The 18,804-nt window shown below is 44.4% G+C and overlaps 1 protein-coding gene across 1 annotated transcript in view; it reads left to right on the top strand.

Moving 5' to 3' along the window:
• LOC119953524 ((E3-independent) E2 ubiquitin-conjugating enzyme UBE2O-like) overlaps window positions 1-18,804 on the top strand; it is a 197,595-nt gene that overhangs the window by 176,740 nt on the left and 2,051 nt on the right. Inside the window, exons 14-18 of the mRNA XM_038777892.1 lie at window positions 1,948-2,040; window positions 6,217-6,883; window positions 9,049-9,185; window positions 9,387-9,590; window positions 12,609-12,666. Of these exons, the coding sequence (XP_038633820.1) occupies window positions 1,948-2,040; window positions 6,217-6,883; window positions 9,049-9,185; window positions 9,387-9,590; window positions 12,609-12,666 (1,159 nt within the window). The remainder of the gene's footprint in view (window positions 1-1,947; window positions 2,041-6,216; window positions 6,884-9,048; window positions 9,186-9,386; window positions 9,591-12,608; window positions 12,667-18,804) is intronic.

The following is an 18,804-nucleotide window of genomic DNA, read 5'->3' as shown; positions in this document are numbered from 1 at the left end:
CCTTACTCATGACCTCACTACTCTCAACCTCCTGTATACTGGAGCTACAATTCAAGTTCCCAACCCCCTGCTGAATTAGTTTAAACCCTCCCGAAGAGCATTAGCAAATTTCCCCCCCAGGATATTGGTACCCCTCCGGTCCAGGTGTAGACCATCCCGTTTGTAATGGTCCCACCTACCCAGAATGAGCCCCAATTATCGAAGTATCTGAAACCCTCCCTCCTGCACCATCCCTGTCGCCACGTGTTCAACTGCTCTCTCTCCCTATTCCTCGTCTCGCTAGCACGTGGCACGGGTAACAACCCAGAGATAATAACTCTGTTTATTCTAGCTCTAAGTTTCCACCCTAGCTCACTGAATTCCTGCCTTACATCCCTATCCCTTTTCCTACCTATGTTGTTGTTGCCTATGTGGACCACGACTTGGGGCTGCTCCCCCTCCCCCTTAAGGATCTCGAAAACACCATCCGAGACATCGCGGACCCTGGCACCTGGGAGGCAACACACCAACCGCGAGTCTCTCTCTGTTCCCACAGAATCTCCTATCTATCCCCCTAACTATGGAGTCTCCAATTACTAATGCTCTGCTCCTCTTTTTCCCCCCCTTCCCTTCTGGGACAGACTCTGCCAGAGACCTGTACCCCATGGCTTACCCCTGGTAAGTCGCCCCCCCCCCCCCAACCAGTATCCACAGCGGAATACTTGTTACTAAGGGGAACGGCCACAGGGGATCCCTGTGCTGACTGCTTCCTCCCAGCCCCTCTCACCGTCACCCATCTACCTTCATTCTTCGGAGTAACTACATCCCTGAAGCTTCTATCTCTGATCACCTCTGCCTCCCGAATGATCCGAAATTCATGCAGCTCCAGTTCCCTAACACGGTTTCTGAGGAGCTGGAGTTGGGTGCACTTCCCACAGGTGAAATCAGCAGGGACACTGACGGCATCCCTCACCTCAAACATCCTGCAGGAGGAACATCGGCCTTCCCTGCCATCCCCTCTAGATAAAACAAGAAAAAGAAAGGAAGAGCTTACCTGATATTCACTCAACCGCCCAACTTGTATACCGTTACTACACACCTTCCCAGAAATCCGCACGGACGACTTCCGGTTTCCTGCTGCTCTGAAACAACAAAATAAAACAACTCCGAAAAAAAAGTTAGTTAAAAAAACAAAGGCCGCTTCTGTAAGGTAAGTTTTTAAAACGGGAAACTTACCTTCCCGACAGCCTCCTGGTTACTGCTCTCGCTGCTACCGCTTAAAACTTATAGTACCTAGAAGATCAAGGTCAGCATGTTACCTGCCAAGTTGCCCTCATTGTTGCACACCTGATTTGGAAATATGTTGGATCACAATCCTAGAACACAGATAACACTTTTGGAGCACCTTTGAACAGTGTTACAACTCAAGAAGGCGGCTCACCACCATTTTCTCACCAATATTTTGTGGTCAGCAATAAATGTTAGTTTGCCAGCAATATTCATATCCTGTGAATTAATAAACCCAAATGTTCTACATGCACAATTAGACTCCAGTCACTACTCGGAGTGACACATGAAATTAGCGTAAGCTAGATAAGTAAACCATAGTGAAGGAATGGAATAATATGGTGATAGGGTTTGATGAAGTAAGGTGCAGGGTGGCTTGTCCAAAGCATAAAGACTGGCAAGGACCTGCTGGGGGCTGAATGGCCTGTTTCTGTGCTGTAAATTCTATAATAGTGATGGTGAAAAATGAGCCATTTTTCCAACATGGTTGTTGTGTCGATTAATAAAAGCAAGCTGTTGGCTGAAGAGTGGAGAGAGTTTGAATTATCCTGGGGAGCCAAAGAGCAGCCCATTGACATTCTCTAAAGCCTGTAATCTAATGAGAAACCCTAACCCTAAATAGTGTTTATGTTGAAAAGCAGGATTTGTATGTTTGGACTGAATAATTCTCTCCTACTTTAGGAACCTTCGGTTGGTCAGGTGTCTCGGGTTGATGTTAGTGGGAAGGTTGAAGTAGTCTGGGCCGATAACTCCAAATCCAGCATACTACCTCAGGTAAGAAACTGCCCTGGGCCAGTGGGATTGCTACCAGGGTAGGAAGTGATATCTGTGCTCATTCTAGCATGAGAGTAAATGTTATGTTGAATCATTCTGTTGCCTGCTTGAGAATATGTAGAATCATGGGTTTGAGCCTGGGGAGATGGATAGTGTATACAGGTGGTGGAGGGAAGTGGGGCTGGTCAAGGTGAGGGACTTGTATTTGGAGGAAAGGTTCGCCAGTCTGGAGGAACTAAGGGAGAGGGTATTCCGAGGGGAATTGAGTTCAGGTATCTGCAGGTCAGGAACTTTGCGCGAAAGGTCTGAAGGAGGTTCCCTAGATTGCCAGGATACACCCTGCTGGAGCGACTGCCACTTCTGGATGCGGATGGGGAGGGAGGAATTGGGGATATGTACAAGTGGCTGGGGGAGCTGGGAGGCGAGCGGGTGGTGAAGATCAAGGAGAAATGGAAATGGGAGTTGGGAATGGAGATCAATTGGGGTGTCTGGAGTGAGTCACTGCGTAGGGTAAACGGGGCCTCCTCTTGTGCAAGGATGAGCCTGATACAGTTTAAGGTGATGCACAGGGTGCATATGACTCGGGCGAGAATGAGTGGGTTCTTTCAGGGGAAGCAGATGAGTGTGAGAGTTGTGGGCTGGGGCCAGTGAATCACACGCACATGTTTTGGGGTTGCGAAAAATTGGGAAGATTCTGGGCGGGAGTGTTTGCGGTTCTAGCCAGGATAGTGGAGGAGGAGGTGGACCCGGACCCTTTGGTGGCGATATTTGGGGTTTCAGAGAAGCTGGAACTCATGGAGAGGCGGAAGGCCGATGGTGTGGCCTTCGCCTCTCTTGATTGCACAGCAGCGAATTTTGTTGGAGTGACGGTCGGCATCGCCACCGGGGGTAGCAGTATGGTTGGGTGACCTGTACGACTTTCCGTGGTTAGAGAAGATAAAGTATGAGTTGAGGGGCCCTGCAGGGGGGTTTGAGAAAAGGTGTGGGATGTTTATGACCGTGTTTGAGGAGCTAATTGTTGGGGGGGGGGGGGGGGGCGGTGAAAAAGGGGAAAAATCTGTACAGGCTCTATAGTTGATTGTTGGGAAGTATGTTTCCCGGGGTGTTTATTTGCTGTAACCAGTTTTGATACATGTTTGTAATAAAATACATTTTTTAAAGAAGACAATGCTGAAGAACGTTTTGATAAGTAAGGATTTATGGGGGCTAAAATATTAAATTGTTTAATAGAGTGACTATAGCGTAAAAGGTCTTTTGGCCCATCAAGTCCATGCCGGCTCTCTAGCACAATCCAGTCAGTCCCATTCACCTGGTTTATCCCCATACTTCTGCAAGTTTATTTCCTTCAACTGTTCATCCAATTTCCTTTTGAAATAATTGACATCATCTGCTTCTACCATCCTAGTAGTCAATATATTCCAGGTCATTATCACTCAATGTTGATTTAAGTTTTCTCAAATATTGGCCCGACTATTTTATTAATGTACATGAGTTATACATTTAGCTGGGACTTGCAAGCGTACATTGAGCTCCACATCCTCAATATATGAATCATAGAAACCTATAACACAGAAGGAGGCCATTTGTCCGTAATGACACGGCTTGCTCTGTGAAAGACCTTAAGACCAGAAAACAAAGGAGAAGAAGTTGGCCATTCGGCCCAACGAGTCAGCTTCGCCATTCAAAGAGATCATAACTGATCAGGTGTGATAATCTGCAACTCCACTTTCCCACCCAATCCCCAGAACTCTAGATTCCGTTCGTGATTAAAGATCTGTCTATTTCGGCCATGAAAATACTTAACGACCTAGCCTCTACAGCCCTCTGATATAGAATTCCACATATTAATGGCTCTTTGAGGAATAAAATTCTCCTCATCTCCATCTTAAATGTTAGACCCCATTCTTTAACTGTCCCCCGGTTCTAATCTCTCCCACAAGTGGAAACATCCTCCTGGTAAGGTAACGGTAAAGTCGCCATAGTCCCAAATAACCATAAGCTGCTTTCCCCTTTGAGGGGGAGAGCTGACTGTTGGTGATTTAACCTGAGGGACACAACACCCCAGGCGCGGAGCAAGGTTGAGAAGGTGGGGCCTTCATGAATAACCTGTCAAATCCCCTCAGGATCTTGTATGTTTCAATAAGATCACCCCATATTCTTATAAATTTCAATGGGAATGGGTCCAACCTGTTCAACTTTTCTTCATAAGATAAGCTGCTCATCCCTGGAATGAGTTGCGGGAACCTTCTCTGAACTGCTAACACAACTAAATGATTTTTCAAATAAGGAGACCAAACAGTATTCCAGAATTTGTCACACCAGTGCCCTGTACAGCTGCAGGAAGCCTTCCCTACTTTCATCTTCCTTTCCCCTTGCAATAAATGGCAGCATTCCATTTTGCAATTTATTTGCCTCAGTTCCAAAATCAATGGCCCTAACTTTTACAACTTCTCTCCATAGCTGCATTCCGTCCATCCCTAGTAACATTTTGATAAACCTCAAGAAGAGTACCTGCTCTCTCCTGAGGTACAGTGCCCAAACCTGTCCACAAAGCAGCTGAGGCTCAACTAGTGAACATGGGCACTCCATTCAATTATACTTAAGTCACGCCATGTTTGAGATGGATTTCTGCTGCTGGGATCCTTTTGGCTTTCCTTCCAACATGACATGATAGGGTGCAGTCTCTGTTTCTCAGTATTTCAGTGGAAAGAGTGTCCACTTTGATCATTAGCAAATCCTAATTTCATTGAATTGGGGTCAGGGAAAGGGGGGTGGCGGCAGAAGATCTTTTAACACCACAGAAATCATTTAATGGTGTACTTCCTTTGTGTTTGCTATTTGAATGCGTTCAGTGTGCACTTTTATTGAATGGATTGACTGATATGCTCAAATAATTTGCCTTTAGGTAATTCGTTAAATGCCTTAAGAAGTTTATGTAACAATGGGCATTCCCCTGAATCAGATTAATCTTCACAAGTCCGTGCTGGCTCCCTCCAATCAGCTGAATTTTGAAAACTTATTCAGAATTTATAATTATAGACTCTGGTAATTTCTTTACAGTAGATGTTAGGCTAAGTGATCCACATGTTGCCAAATCCAAATCGGCTGATAAGCTAGTACCTTCAGTGATGCTGGATACTCACCTGGTTGTAAATAGATCTGAAAATTTTAATAAGGAAAGAAAGGCACCAAAGTAATATAATTTCTGCTGCTGTGTTCAGACAGAGAATATTCTTTGTATTAGAATCGGGTCAGAATTCAGTGAGTGTTGTTCTTGACCATTTAAGAACAATGGAGTATTTCTGCTCTGTCTTCTTTCAGGAGATTAGATGTAGGTTGTACATCCTGTGTGGTAATACTGGCTATGATCATGAAATCATAAGAAATAAGGAAATGGGAGCAGAAGAATACCATCTTGGCCCTTTGAGCTGCTCCGCCATTCAACCAGATTACAGCCGATCTACCTTAATGACATTTTCCCACACTATTTCCCAATCCTTTGATATGTTTAATATCTAGAACCCTATCAATCTCTGGATTGATATACTCAATTACTGAGTATCCACAGTCCTCTGGGGTAAAATATTCCAAAGATTCACCACCCTCTGACTGAAGAAATTCCTCCTCAGTCTTAAATGGCCTGTCCCTTGTTCTGAGATTGTGCCCCCTGATTTTAGAGCCCTCAGATGCATTTTTCCTGCATCTATGGTGTTGAGCTCAATAAGAATTTTGTATGTTTGAATGAGGTTGCTTCTCATTCTTCTAAACTTCAGAGAATATAGGCTCCGTCTCCTCACAGGATGATCCTGCCTTCCTAGGAATCGATCTCATGAACCTTTGTTGCACTCCTATGGCAAGTATGTCTTTTTTCGAGGAAGCAGATCCAAACAATACACGATACTCAATGTGGAGCTCCCTCTTTCCCCAGTACTGGTGCCAGTGCCTCATGAATCAAAACTCATTTCACCCACGCCAATCTGTGAGCCATGCATTCTACTCTCTAATTGTATTTACCCTCTGCAAATTTGTGTGTAGCTCGGGCAGTAAACTGGATAATGGAACCAAATCAACTTTCCTTTTTTTTTTTCATTGCTCATAAATTCGGAAGTGTTAAAGTATCAAGTTATCTTTCAAATTTTCTTCATTCAAGAAGTAACTTTTCATTTTTTTTGCTAGCATCTTTATAATGTTGAGTCTGACATTGAAGAATCTGATCTGGACTCTTTGGACGGTACTTCCACTGGAGCAACATCTGATGAGTGGGAAGATGATAGTGATAGTTGGGAAACAGATGATGGTGTGACTGAAGATGAGATTGTAAAGGGAAGTGAGGCACTTGAAGTTGGAATTGAAGTAGCAGCACAATCTGAAGAAAGTAAGCCTGAAGCAGAGCAGGCTCAGGCTGCTGGAGCAACTTCAAGTAGCACAAGTCTTGAGAAAGTTGCAAAGGATGGCTCTCCCAAAGGTTTCCATGAGATAAAAGAAGCCATCAAGATTTTGGAAAGTCTAAAGAATATGACAGTGGAACAGCTGTTGACTGGTTCAGCTACTTCTCCAACAGTAGAGCCAGAAAAACAAACCAAGGATAAGAAATTCCGAGACGATATCAAAAAACTGCAGGAAACTCTGCAGAAGACGTTAGACAATGTGGCCATAGTTGAGGAAGAGAAGATGGAGGCTGTTGTAGAAACGGAGAATAAAGAAGAGAAGCTGGAGGTGCAGACTCCTACGAAGTCGGAGTGGTCTAGTGACACACCTGTACTTTGCCAACAAAGCAGCAAACCTGGTGTGACTTTCACTAGTGCAAAAGGCGAAGTTTTTTCTGTACTTGAATCAGTGCCTGGTAAGTGCACAAGTTGTGCATATGTTTTTTTAAAAATTATTTCCCCTCCATATAATGTTCCCTTAAAGTAGAAAGTCTTGGCAGTACCTTTGACGATGCATGGCCGTCATGGTGGGAGCATCCGTAATGCTGTGCCGGGTTGCATAATTGAGATTGCTGCTGTTTTCAGAACTGGATCTTACTGCGTTAAGAACTCCGCTGATGTTAAATGCGAGGGTACCCCAAAACTCAGATGGGTAACTTGAAACACCGGTTCTTAGTGGTGTATATTTTCAATTTGGTATAGGTGAAAAAAGATGTGCGAACCAGGAAGGAACAGTCCAGTCTTCTTGTAATCAATCACAAAATAATATTTATTAACCTTAAAAAAAACACACACACACAACCAGAAAGACTACAAAACACTACAATAATGACGATACACACACAATATCTCATGAAGTTAAGCTTGGTTCCCAGCTACCTATGTTTCCTGAACTGAGAAATGCCTTTTCCGCAAACAACATCCAAATTTATATAACACTCTGAACTAAATCCAGCATGTTGTTACCACTAATAAGTTCTCTTCCAGTCTGGGAAACATTTTTGTCAGTTCAGCGTAGCATTTCCTCTTAAAACAGTAGCTTTTGGCAACTTGTTTTCAGGTGATCCTGCTTTCTCCAGCTATGGTGTTAGTTTCCCCTTCTCCACCTGTATTCAGTTACCTGTTACAGATGTATGTTTTTTCTCATTTGATGTTACCCTATCTAGATACCCGTGGACCAAGCTTTTAGCGTATAGGTGCAAATTATTTTCTCATCTTTCCACTTGAACTCGCCACTTCTACAGTTCCAACACCTATTTCTATACACCATTGTTCAACCCCATGTTACTTGGGTAAACAATTGTTTTTCTACTGCTAAGTTAATTTGTCTATCAAAAGCACTCTTTCAGGCAGCTGCAGTCATCGGTTCCCCTTTTATCCAATTCTTGATTTTGTCCCAACTTTATTTTTAATCTTAATTTTACTCAATTCTTGTATCTTCCTTTTCCCCAGTACCTTGACAGCTGGTCTTATGGGCTGACCATCCTGTCCTTGCTTCCTCAACACAACATGGTGGAAGGGAGAGTTGCATACGACATGGTAGCACAGTGCTTAGCACTGTCGCTCCACCGTGCCAGGGTCCCAGGTTCGATTCCTGGCTTGGGTCACTGTCTGTGCAGAGTCTGCACGTTCTCCCCTTGTCTGTGTGGGTTTCCTCCGGGTGCTCCAGTTTCCTCCCACGAGTTCCAAAAGACGTGCTTGTTAGATGAAGTGGACATTCTGAATTCTCCCTCAGTGTACCCGAACAGTCGCCGGAATGTGGCGACTAGGGGCTTTTCACAGTAACTTCATTCCAGTGTTAATGTAAGCCTACTTGTGACACTAATAAAGATGTATTATTATATGTTCATAGAATCATAGTATTTACAGTGCAGAAGGAGGCCACTTGGCCCATCGAGTCTGTACCGGCCCTTGGGAATAACACCCTACCCAAGCCCACACCTCCACCCTATCCCTGTAACCCCACCTAACCGTTTTATTATAATAATAATAATCGCATATTGTCACAAGTAGGCTTCAATAAAGTTACTGTGGAAAGCCACATTCTGGTGCTTGTTTGGGGAGGCCGGTACGGGAAATGAACCCGTGCTGCTGGCATTGTTCTGTATTACAAGCCAGCTGTTTAGCCCACTGTGCTAAGCCAGCCCCTAGTTGGACACTGAGGGCAATTTAGGATGGCTAATCCACCTAACCTGAACATCTTTGGATGTTAAGTAATAAAATTATATTTTAGTGGCGAGTCCAGAAAAAGGGGGGTCGTAACCTTGAAATAAGAGTCAGGCTTTTGAGGGTGATATCAGGAACGAATTCTAGATACGAAAAGGGTGGTGATTAACTGTAAAGCTCCTCACAGCCATGATCTGATTGAACAGTGAAGCAAGTGTGAATTGAGGGCAGATGGTAGGGACTGAATAGCCATTGACAGTGAATTCATTATTTTGTGGTGAGATTTATTGCAGTTATTATGAATGTATGTTGGCAGTATGTAAATTAAATCCTAGCAGTTTTATCATTCTGGTGCTATGCAGCACCTTGATCTGATGGTGTTTGTGTGTCTCCTAGTCTGTCTTTTCATTTACAGAGAGCCATGCATTCAAAAAAATGGAATTTCAACCAGCAGATTCAAAAAGGTTTTTCAGCACGGTGAGAAAAGAGATGGCACTGCTTGCTACAGCACTTCCTGATGGCATCATGGTCAAAACATTTGAGGACAGAATGGCAAGTCTGCGCCAGGCTCCCAAGCGGGTTTCATTGTTGTTCGGAAATAATAATCTCCATCGTAATGTGTTAAATTGATATTGTGGTGGATCGGAGAGAGAGCCTATTTGAGGTTTTCTCCCATACTTGTTTCAATGTGTATATATTGATTTGGAATTGTCTGGTGAATGTTGGGTCCAGTAACTTATTTTCTTTCCATAGGATCTGTTCTCCGCTCTAATCAAAGGCCCAACACGCACTCCCTATGATGACGGACTGTTTCTCTTTGATATCCAGCTTCCCAATGTTTATCCTGCAGTGCCGCCACTTTTTCGTTATATTTCTCAGTGCAGTGGCCGCCTCAACCCTAACCTGTATGATAATGGCAAAGTGTGCGTGAGTTTGCTGGGCACATGGATTGGAAAGGTATGCTGCTGGTTATGGGTAATGATCTAGCTAATTGTCAACAATGTGTGATTTGATTTTACGGAAGGATTGGGATTAGAAGTAGCGGAAAAGTCAGAGCAGATTATGAATATTTTGGTCCTGTGAATTATGGAGGGACGAAAGAAACCTAAAGACAATTTCATGAGGGGTTTGAGTAAGTTAGGAGTAACTGTTTTTACTGGTAGGGAGGGTCAGTAACCAGCGAGCACATATTGAAAGTCATTGGCAAAGGACCAGAGGAATGAAGAGGAAAATGCTTGTTTTTGTCCATTGGGTGTTTGTGATCTGGAATGCACTGCCTAAAAGGGTGGTAGAACGAGATTCGATAGGAACCTTCAAAGGTAATTGGATATATACTTGAAAGAGAAAAATCTACAGGGCACTGGGGTAAGAGGGGGGTTACAGGGCTCTGGGGTAAGAGGAGGGAGGGTTACAGAGTTCTGGGGTAAAAGATTGAGGGTTACAGGGCTCTGGGGTAAGAGGAGAGGGGTTACAGGGCTCTGGGGTAAGAGGAGGGAGGGTTACAGGGCTCTGGGGTAAGAGGAGGGGGTTACAGGGCGCTGGGGTAAGAGGAGAGGGGTTACAGGGCTCTGGGGTAAGAGGAGAGGGGTTACAGGGCTCTGGGGTAAGAGGAGAGGGGTTACAGGGCTCTGGGGTAAGAGGAGAGGGTTACAGGGCTCTGGGGTAAGAGGAGAGGGGTTACAGGGCTCTGGGGTAAGAGCAGAGGGTTACAGGGCTCTGGAGTAAGAGGAGAGGGGTTACAGGGCTCTGGGGTAAGAGGAGGGGCTTACAGGGCGCTGGGGTAAGAGGAGAGAAGACAGAGGGTGGTGGTTGATGGCAAATGTTCATCCTGGAGTTCAGTTACTAGTGGTGTACCGCAAGGATCTGTTTTGGGGCCACTGCTGTTTGTCATTTTTATAAATGACCTGGAAGAGGGTGTAGGAGGATGGGTTAGTAAATTTGCAGATGACACGAAGGTCGGTGGAGTTGTGGATAGTGCTGAAGGATGTTATAGGATACAGAGGGACATAGATAAGCTGCAGAGCTGGGCTGAGAGGTGGCAGATGGAGTTTAATGCGGAAAAGTGTGAGGTGGTTCACTTTGGAAGGAGTAACAGGAATGCAGAGTACTGGGCTAATGGCAAGATTCTTGGTAGTGTAGATGAACAGAGAGATCTCGGCATCCAGGTACATAAATCCCTGAAAGTTGCCACCCAGGTTAATAGGGCTGTTAAGAAGGCATATGGTGTGCTAGCCTTTATAAGCAGGGGGATTGAGTTTCGGAACCACAAGGTCATGCTGCAGCTGTGTAAACTCTGGTGCGGCCGCACCTGGAGTACTGCGTGCAGTTCTGGTCACCACATTATAGGAAGGATGTGGAAGCTTTGGAAAGGGTTCAGAGGAGATTTACTAGGATGTTGCCTGGTATGGAGGGAAGGTCCTACGAGGAAAGGCTCAGGGACTTGAGGTTGTTTTCGTTAGAGAGGAGAAGGCTGAGAGGTGACTTAATAGAGACATATAAGATAGTCAGAGGGTTAGATAGGGTGGACAGTGACAGTCTTTTTCCTCGGATGGTGATGACCAACACGAGGGGACATGGCTTTAAATTGAGGGGTGGTAGATATAGGACAGATGTCAGAGGCAGTTTCTTTACTCAGAGAGTAGTAGGGGTGTGGAACGCCCTGCCTGCAACAGTAGTAGACTCGCCAAATTTAAGGGCATTTAAGTGGTCACTGGATAGACATATGGATGAAAATGGAATAGTGTAGGTCAGATAGGCTTCAGATGGTTTCACAGGTCGGCGCAACATCGAGGGCCAAAGGGCCCGTACTGCGCTGTAATGTTCTATGTTCTATGAGAGGGGTTACAGGGCTCTGGGTTAAGAGGAGAGGGGTTACAGGGCTCTGGGGTAAGAGGGGGGTTACAGGGCTCTGGGGTTAGAGGAGAGGGGTTACAGGGCGCTGGGGTAAGAGGAGGGAGGGTTACAGAGCTCTGGGGTAAGAGATTGAGGGTTACAGGGGTAAGAGGAGAGGGGTTACAGGGCTCTGGGGTAAGAGGAGAGGGGTTACAGGGCTCTGGGGTAAGAGGAGAGGGGTTACAGGGCTCTGGGGTAAGAGGAGAGGGGTTACAGGGCTCTGGGGTAAGAGGAGAGGGGTTACAGGGCTCTGGGGTAAGAGGAGAGGGGTTACAGGGCTCTGGGGTAAGAGGAGAGGGGTTACAGGGCTCTGGGGTAAGAGGAGAGGGGTTAGAGGGCTCTGGGGTAAGAGGAGAGGGGTTACAGGGCTCTGGGGTAAGAGGAGGGGTTTAACCAAGTCAGAACTGAATTTTATTTTTGGAAAATAATTTATTACGGCATTTTTAATTTTAACCGTTGGGTATCAACCAGAACAAAACAATATAACCGGCAGCAGTGATGTTGGTTGCGGTCAGCAGTGATGTTGGTTGCGGTCAGCAGTGACGTCGGTTGCGGTCAGCAGTGACGTCGGTTGCGGTCAGCAGTGACCTGGGTTGAGGTCAGCAGTGATGTTGGCTGCGGTCAGCAGTGATGTTGGCTGCGGTCAGCAGTGATGTTGGCTGCGGTCAGCAGTGGCGTCGGTTGCGGTCAGCAGTGACGTCGGTTGCGGTCAGCAGTGATGTTGGCTGCGGTCAGCAGTGATGTCGGTTGCGGTCAGCAGTGATGTCGGTTGCGGTCAGCAGTGACGTCGGTTGCGGTCAGCAGTGATGTTGGCTGCGGTCAGCAGTGATGTCGGTTGCGGTCAGCAGTGATGTCGGTTGCGGTCAGCAGTGATGTCGGCTGTGACCTCGGTAGTATGGGAATCTTTCTCCTCCTTGCGAACTTGATTTCCATTTTGTTTTATTTAGTAGGATTAGAATTTAAATGAAGCCATTATTCCACATTGACATATTACTGTTTGGTCCTGCTTTGTCCCAGGAAAGATGTGTTTTTAATTTGCTCTCCTTCCCACCATTTAATAATTCAACTTTCTTCTTGATCTAGGGAACTGAGAGATGGACTAGTAAATCCAGTCTCCTCCAGGTGCTGATATCAATCCAAGGTTAGTGCTGAACAAAGTGTTGAACCTTTTGTATTTGAAATGAAATAAAATGAAAATCGCTTATTGTCACGAGTAGGCTTCAATGAAGTCACTGTGAAAAGCCCCTAGTCGCCTGTCCAAGGAGGCTGGTATGGGAATGCAGCAATCGTTGGACTGCCAGTTCTCTGGATTTTGCTGAGTAAGGGAAAGGGTTTCCCAATGACTGTCTCTTTGAGTTCAGGAATTTAACCCAAATTGCAATGTTGCTTTGAATGTCACCTTCAAAATTTCTCTGCATGTTAACTTTCTGTGGTTTTGCAGGGTAGGTGAATTGGCCACGCTAAATTGCCTCTTCATTGGAAACAAATAATTGAGTACTCTAAAATACAAAAAAAAACTTTGTAGTTTTTGTGCAAGAACACCCAAATCCTGATGCATTATCAACACTACTTTGAAAAAATATTCTACAATTCCATCTTTCTGACCAAAATAGGATTATTTCACTCCCCTACATTATACTCCATATGCCACCTTTTTCTTCCCAGTCACTTAACTGATCTCTAGGCATATAAATAATAAAAGAATGGGAAAGGAGGAGTGGGGTCGATTAGGGAACAAAAAGGGGATTTCCACATGGAGGCAGGGGACATGGCTGAGGTATTAAATGAATATTTAAATGAAGTCTTTACCAAGGAAGAAGGTGCTGTGCAGGTCATGATGAAAGAGGAGGTAATTTAGTCACTAGAAGGATTGAAAATTGGGAGGTAGGTAGTATTAAATAGCCTGCCTGTACTTGAGTTGATAAGGAACCAGGACAAGATGGGATACATCCAATGATACTGAGGGAGGCGAGTGTAGAAATTGCAGAGGCCCTGGCCAGAATTTCCAATCGTCCTTAGACTTGCGTGGTGCCAGAGTACTGGAGAATTGCAGATGTCCAAAACAAGATGTGAAGATAAACCTAACCACTACAGACCAGTCAGCTTAACATCTGTGGTGGTGAAACTTCTGGAAACATTAATTCAGGGCAAAGTTTATGATCACTTGGGTAAATGTGGGTTAATCAAGGAAAACCAATGCAGATTTGTTAAGAGCTAATTGTGTTTAACTAACTTGCTGGAGTTTTTTGATGAGGCAACTGGGTTGACCAGGGCAATGCTGCTGATGAGACACATGAGACACTCAACGGCATTGATAAAGTGCTGTACAACAAACCTGTGAGCAAAGTTATACAAATCAAGAAGGTTAGGTTGAATTTGTACAGAACATTGGATCAACTTCAACTGGAATATGACATCTCGTTCTGGGTGCCGTACTTTAGAAAGAATGTGAAAGCATTAGAGCAACTGCAGAAAAGATTCAGCAGAGTGGTCCAAGGATGAAAAACTTCAGTTGCACAAAGCTGGGTAGGAGGGTGAGCTGTGAGTAGGATGCAGAGATGCTTCCGTGTGATTTGGATAAGCGGAGTGAGTGGGCAAATGCTTAATATGCACTATAATGTGGATAAATGTGAGATTATCCACTTGGGTAACAATAAAATGAAGGCAGATTATCATCTGAATGGCTATAAATTGAGAGGGGACAATGTGCAGCGGGACCTGGGTGTACTTGTACACCAGTCACTGAAGGTCAGCAGGTGGTAAAGGCGGCAAATGGTATGTTGATTCGAGTACAGGAGCAGGGATGTCTTGATGCAATTCAATTATACAGGGCCTTGGTGAGACCACACCTGGAGCATTGTGTGCAGTTTTGTTCTCCTTATTTGAGGAAGGATGTTCTTGCTCTAGAGAGACTGCAGCAAAGCATTACCAGACTAATTCCTGAACGGCAGGGCTGATATATGAGGAGACATTGAGTCGGTTAGGATTGTATTCGCTGGAGTTGATGAGAATGAGGGGAGATCTCATGGAAACCTATAAAATTGTAACAGGACTGGACAGGGTCAATGCAAAAAGGATGTTCCCGATGGCGTGGGTGTCCAGAACCAGGGGTCACAGTCTGAGGATAGGGATGAGAAATGTCTTCACCCAGAGAGTGGTCGGCCTGTGGAATTCATTACCACAGGAAGTAGCTGAGGCCAAAGCATTGTATGTTTTCAAGAAGCAGTTAGATATAGCACTTGGAAGAGGGGGACAGGAATGAAAGGATATGGAGGGAAGTCTGGATCAGGCTATTGATTTGGATGATCAGCCATGACAATGAATGGTGGAGCAGGCTTGAAGGGCCGAATGGCCTCCTCCTGCTCCCATCATGTCCAGGGGATTTGTCAGATTTTGGTTCTAGTAATCCCTTTTCTACTAATTTGTTGAATACTTTAAGTTCCTCACTGTCATTAGTCCCTGGGTTCTCCACTATTTCCAGTCTGTAGTGTGTTTTCTACTGTGAAGATGGAAACAAAAAATTTGTTGCGCCTCTTTAACATTTCCCATTATAATTTTTCCTGACTGTGCTTTGCTTTCACTAGTCTTTTCCTTTTTTCATGTACTTCCAAATCTATGTTACTTTATACTCATTTTATGACCCTCTTTCAATTTCTTGTCCATTTCTTGCTGATGGCTTTAGATCCTCCATCTTTTTGGCAACTGTCAAGTCTTTGTTTAATCTAATGCAAGCCTTAATGTTTCTAGTTAGCTATGACTGTACATTTTTCCAGTGGTGCTTTTGTTCTCTGAAGGAATGTTTATTTAAATCCCCACTGTTATACTGTTCCCAGTCGAGGTAGCCCTACTATTTTTCTATCTGCTATTTTTGTTCGGATCAGGTCATTTATTTTACTTGCAAAAGTCAGGATTTGAAAGTTTTTAAAATAGCCTTTCTTCAACTGGGGAGCGCCCTATCCATCAAAACTAATTGTTAGACTCGTCCTTTCAGGGAGCAAAGAGATGAATCATTGGGTCTCAAAGGATTCAATGGCAATGAGCATATTGCTTTGTTTCTTTTGAGGCAGGTTTGTGATATGCCAATACAATTTCATGTTTATATTGCTCACTTATAGTCTGAGAGGTTTCCACAGAGTTGTGCCCAGAGCTGGTGTTTCTATGGCTTGTCCAGTTCAGTTTCTGGTCAAGGGTAATCTCTAGGATGTTGACAAGTGAGGGATTCAGCGATAGTAATACCATTGAATGCCAAGAGTAAATATAAATACTGTGACTTCAAAAGCTGGCAATTCTGCAGTGAGTAACTCTCATCCTGACTCTCCAAAACCTGTCGAAGGCACTAGTCAGGAATGTAATTGAATACTCTCCACTTGCCTGGATGAATGCAGCTCCAACAACACTCAGCGAAACGTAACAGTATCCCGGGCAAAGCTGTCCCCTTGATCGGAACCCTCTCCATCCAACAGCTTAAAGATTCTCTCTTAACACTGGTGTAAAGTAGCAGCAGTGAGTATCGTCTACAACTGGCACTGCAGCAACTCACAAGACTCCTTTGACAGCACCTTGCAAGGTACGACCTTAAAAGCAAAAGCAGCAGGTGTATGGAAACATCAAAACTACCTGCAAGTTCCCACTCCATCGTGACAGAAAAATATATAATTCTTCCTTCACTGTTGCTGTAACAAAATCCTGGAACACTCTCCGTAACAGCCCTGTAGCTGTAAAAGGTAAAGTTGCCATAGGAATGACCATAGGCTGCTTTCCCTTTGAGGGGGAGAGCTGACTGCTGGTGATTTAACCTGAGGACCACCACACCTCAGGTGAGGGGCAAGGTTGAGAAGGCGGGGTCTTCATGAATAACCTGTAGCTGTATGTACACCATGTGGATTGTAATTGCTCCAGAAGGCAGTCCACCACTACCTTCTTGCGGATAATTAAGAATGGACAATCCACATTTGTCCAAGCGACTGATAATTTTGTCCGTAATTATTGTTACTAAAAGCTTTCTCACCTTAGGTTAAACTGACTGACCTCTAGTCTGTAGAAAGATAATTTAGACTTGAAACGTTAACTCTGTTTCTCTCCACAGATGTTGCCAGACTTGCTGAGTTTATCCAGCATTTTCTGTTTTTATTTCAGCTTTCCAGCATCTGCAGTATTTTACTTTTATTGGCCTGTAGTCACTTGGTTTATCCTTACACCCTTTATTAAACAAGAGTGTAACATTTACAATTTTCCAGTCCTCTGGTATCTGAGGATTGGAAAGTTCTGGTCCATGCCTCTGCAATTTCCACCCGTACTACTTTCAGCATCCTCTGGTGCATCTAATCTAGGTCAGGTGACTTATTAATTTTAAATACAGCTGGTTTTTCTGAAATCTCCTCTTCATCAGTTTTTAGCCTGTGCAGTATTTTATCTGCTTCCCTCTTTCTCAATGACGTTGGCATCTTCTTCCTTCTGAAAGATGATTGCAAATATTAATTTTGTACCTCAGCCATGCCTTCTGCCTTCATGTTTCACAGAATAACTTATTCATTCCTCATCTGCCCATCCCTTCTTTTACCACCCTTTCTACTTATATGCCTAAAAATGACTTTGGACTTTTTATATTAGTTGCCAGCATTTTGCCATACTCTCTTTTTGCTTCTCTTATTTCCTTTATCACTTTCCCTTTGAACCTGCTGTATTCAGCCTGATTCTTACTTATATTATCTATCTGACATCTGTCATCTTACCCATTTCTCTTACCTCATCCAAAGAGCTCTGGATTTATTTGCCCTACCTTTCTCCCTCTTGGGAATCCAGCCGTAATGTATGTGACATTAGGGTAACCCTAATGTTACAATTTTGCCGGCCAATCTCTGATTCCAATTTATCTGGGGCAGTTCTGTTCTCAGTTGACCCGCATCCCCCAAATTATTTATTTTTACCCTTGATTGTTTCTTGTACTTTTTGACAGCCCAGGTCAGTTCAATCCTGTGGTGCTATGATCACCATTCCCTAAATGTTTCCTTACTAACACTTCATTCACTTGGCCCACGTCATACCCATGGCCAAATTCAGTAACACCTCCTTCCTTATTGGACTTAAACATATAAATGTAAACAATTCTCCTGATTACATTAGAAACTCTAGCCCCTCTTGCTCTTTGCACTATTAATACCTCCGTTTATATTCGGATAATTAAAATCCCCATTATACTCTACAGTTCTTCCACCTCTCTGTAATTTCACTTATAAATTTGATCTCCGAAATTTTCTTCATCTGTAGAATGCACTCAGGGATGTAATGGTGCTGTTTTCTCTTGGCCCTAACCAAATATATTCTGTCCTTGATCACTCTAGGACATCCTCTCTAATGTTTTCCTTAATGATACTGCTACCTCTCCTCCTTTCTTGCCCATCCTGGAGAATAAAAATCTGGAATTAAAAAGCTAGTCTTGGGTGGCGCAGTGGTGTCTCACGGTGAGGTCAGTATCCGTGTGGAGTTTGCACATTCTCCCCGTGTCTGCGTGGGTTCCACCACCACAACCCAACGATGTGCAGGGTAGGTGGATTGGCCAGGCTAAATTGCCCTTAATTGGAAAAATTCTGTCACCCTTACCTGGTGTGGCCTAAATGTGATTTCAGAACCACAGCAATGTGGTTGTCTCATAAATGCCCTCTGAAATGGCCTAGCAAGCCACTCAGTTATAGAATCATAGAATTTACAATGCAGAAGGAAGTCATTCGGCCCATCGAGTCTGCACAACCCCTGGAAAGAGCACCTCGCCCTATCCCAGTAACTCCACCCAACATTTTTGGACACTCAGGAAAATTTAGCATAGCCAATCTACCTAACCTGCACATCTTTGGACTGTGGGAGGAAACCCACGCAGACACGGGGAGAGCGTTTAGACTCCGCACCGAGAGTGACCCAAGCCGGGAATCGAACCTGGGATCCTGGAGCTGTGAAGCAACAGTGCTAACTACTGTGCTACCGTGTTTCAAACCACTACAAAGTCTAAACCGTGACCACTCGTCGTTCTCACTAACATCTGGGGCTTGTGCCAATATTAGTCAAGTAACAGCCTGGCACGTTGTCTATAAGGTTTGATTCCATGAGGATAATGCCCCAGACACTACCATCGCCATAGCCATGTCCTGTGCAACTGAAAAGATAGACCCACCAAAGTAGCGAAGGAAATCTTCCACCTTTATCCGGTCTGACCTACATATGACTCCAGACCCACAGCAATGTAGTTGACTCTTAGCTGCCCTCTGAAATGGCAACACCTATGTCC

The sequence above is a fragment of the Scyliorhinus canicula genome, chromosome 18 (genome assembly GCF_902713615.1).
Source record: "Scyliorhinus canicula chromosome 18, sScyCan1.1, whole genome shotgun sequence".
Lineage (NCBI taxonomy): Eukaryota > Metazoa > Chordata > Chondrichthyes > Carcharhiniformes > Scyliorhinidae > Scyliorhinus > Scyliorhinus canicula.
This window is presented reverse-complemented; position numbering and strand designations above follow the sequence as displayed.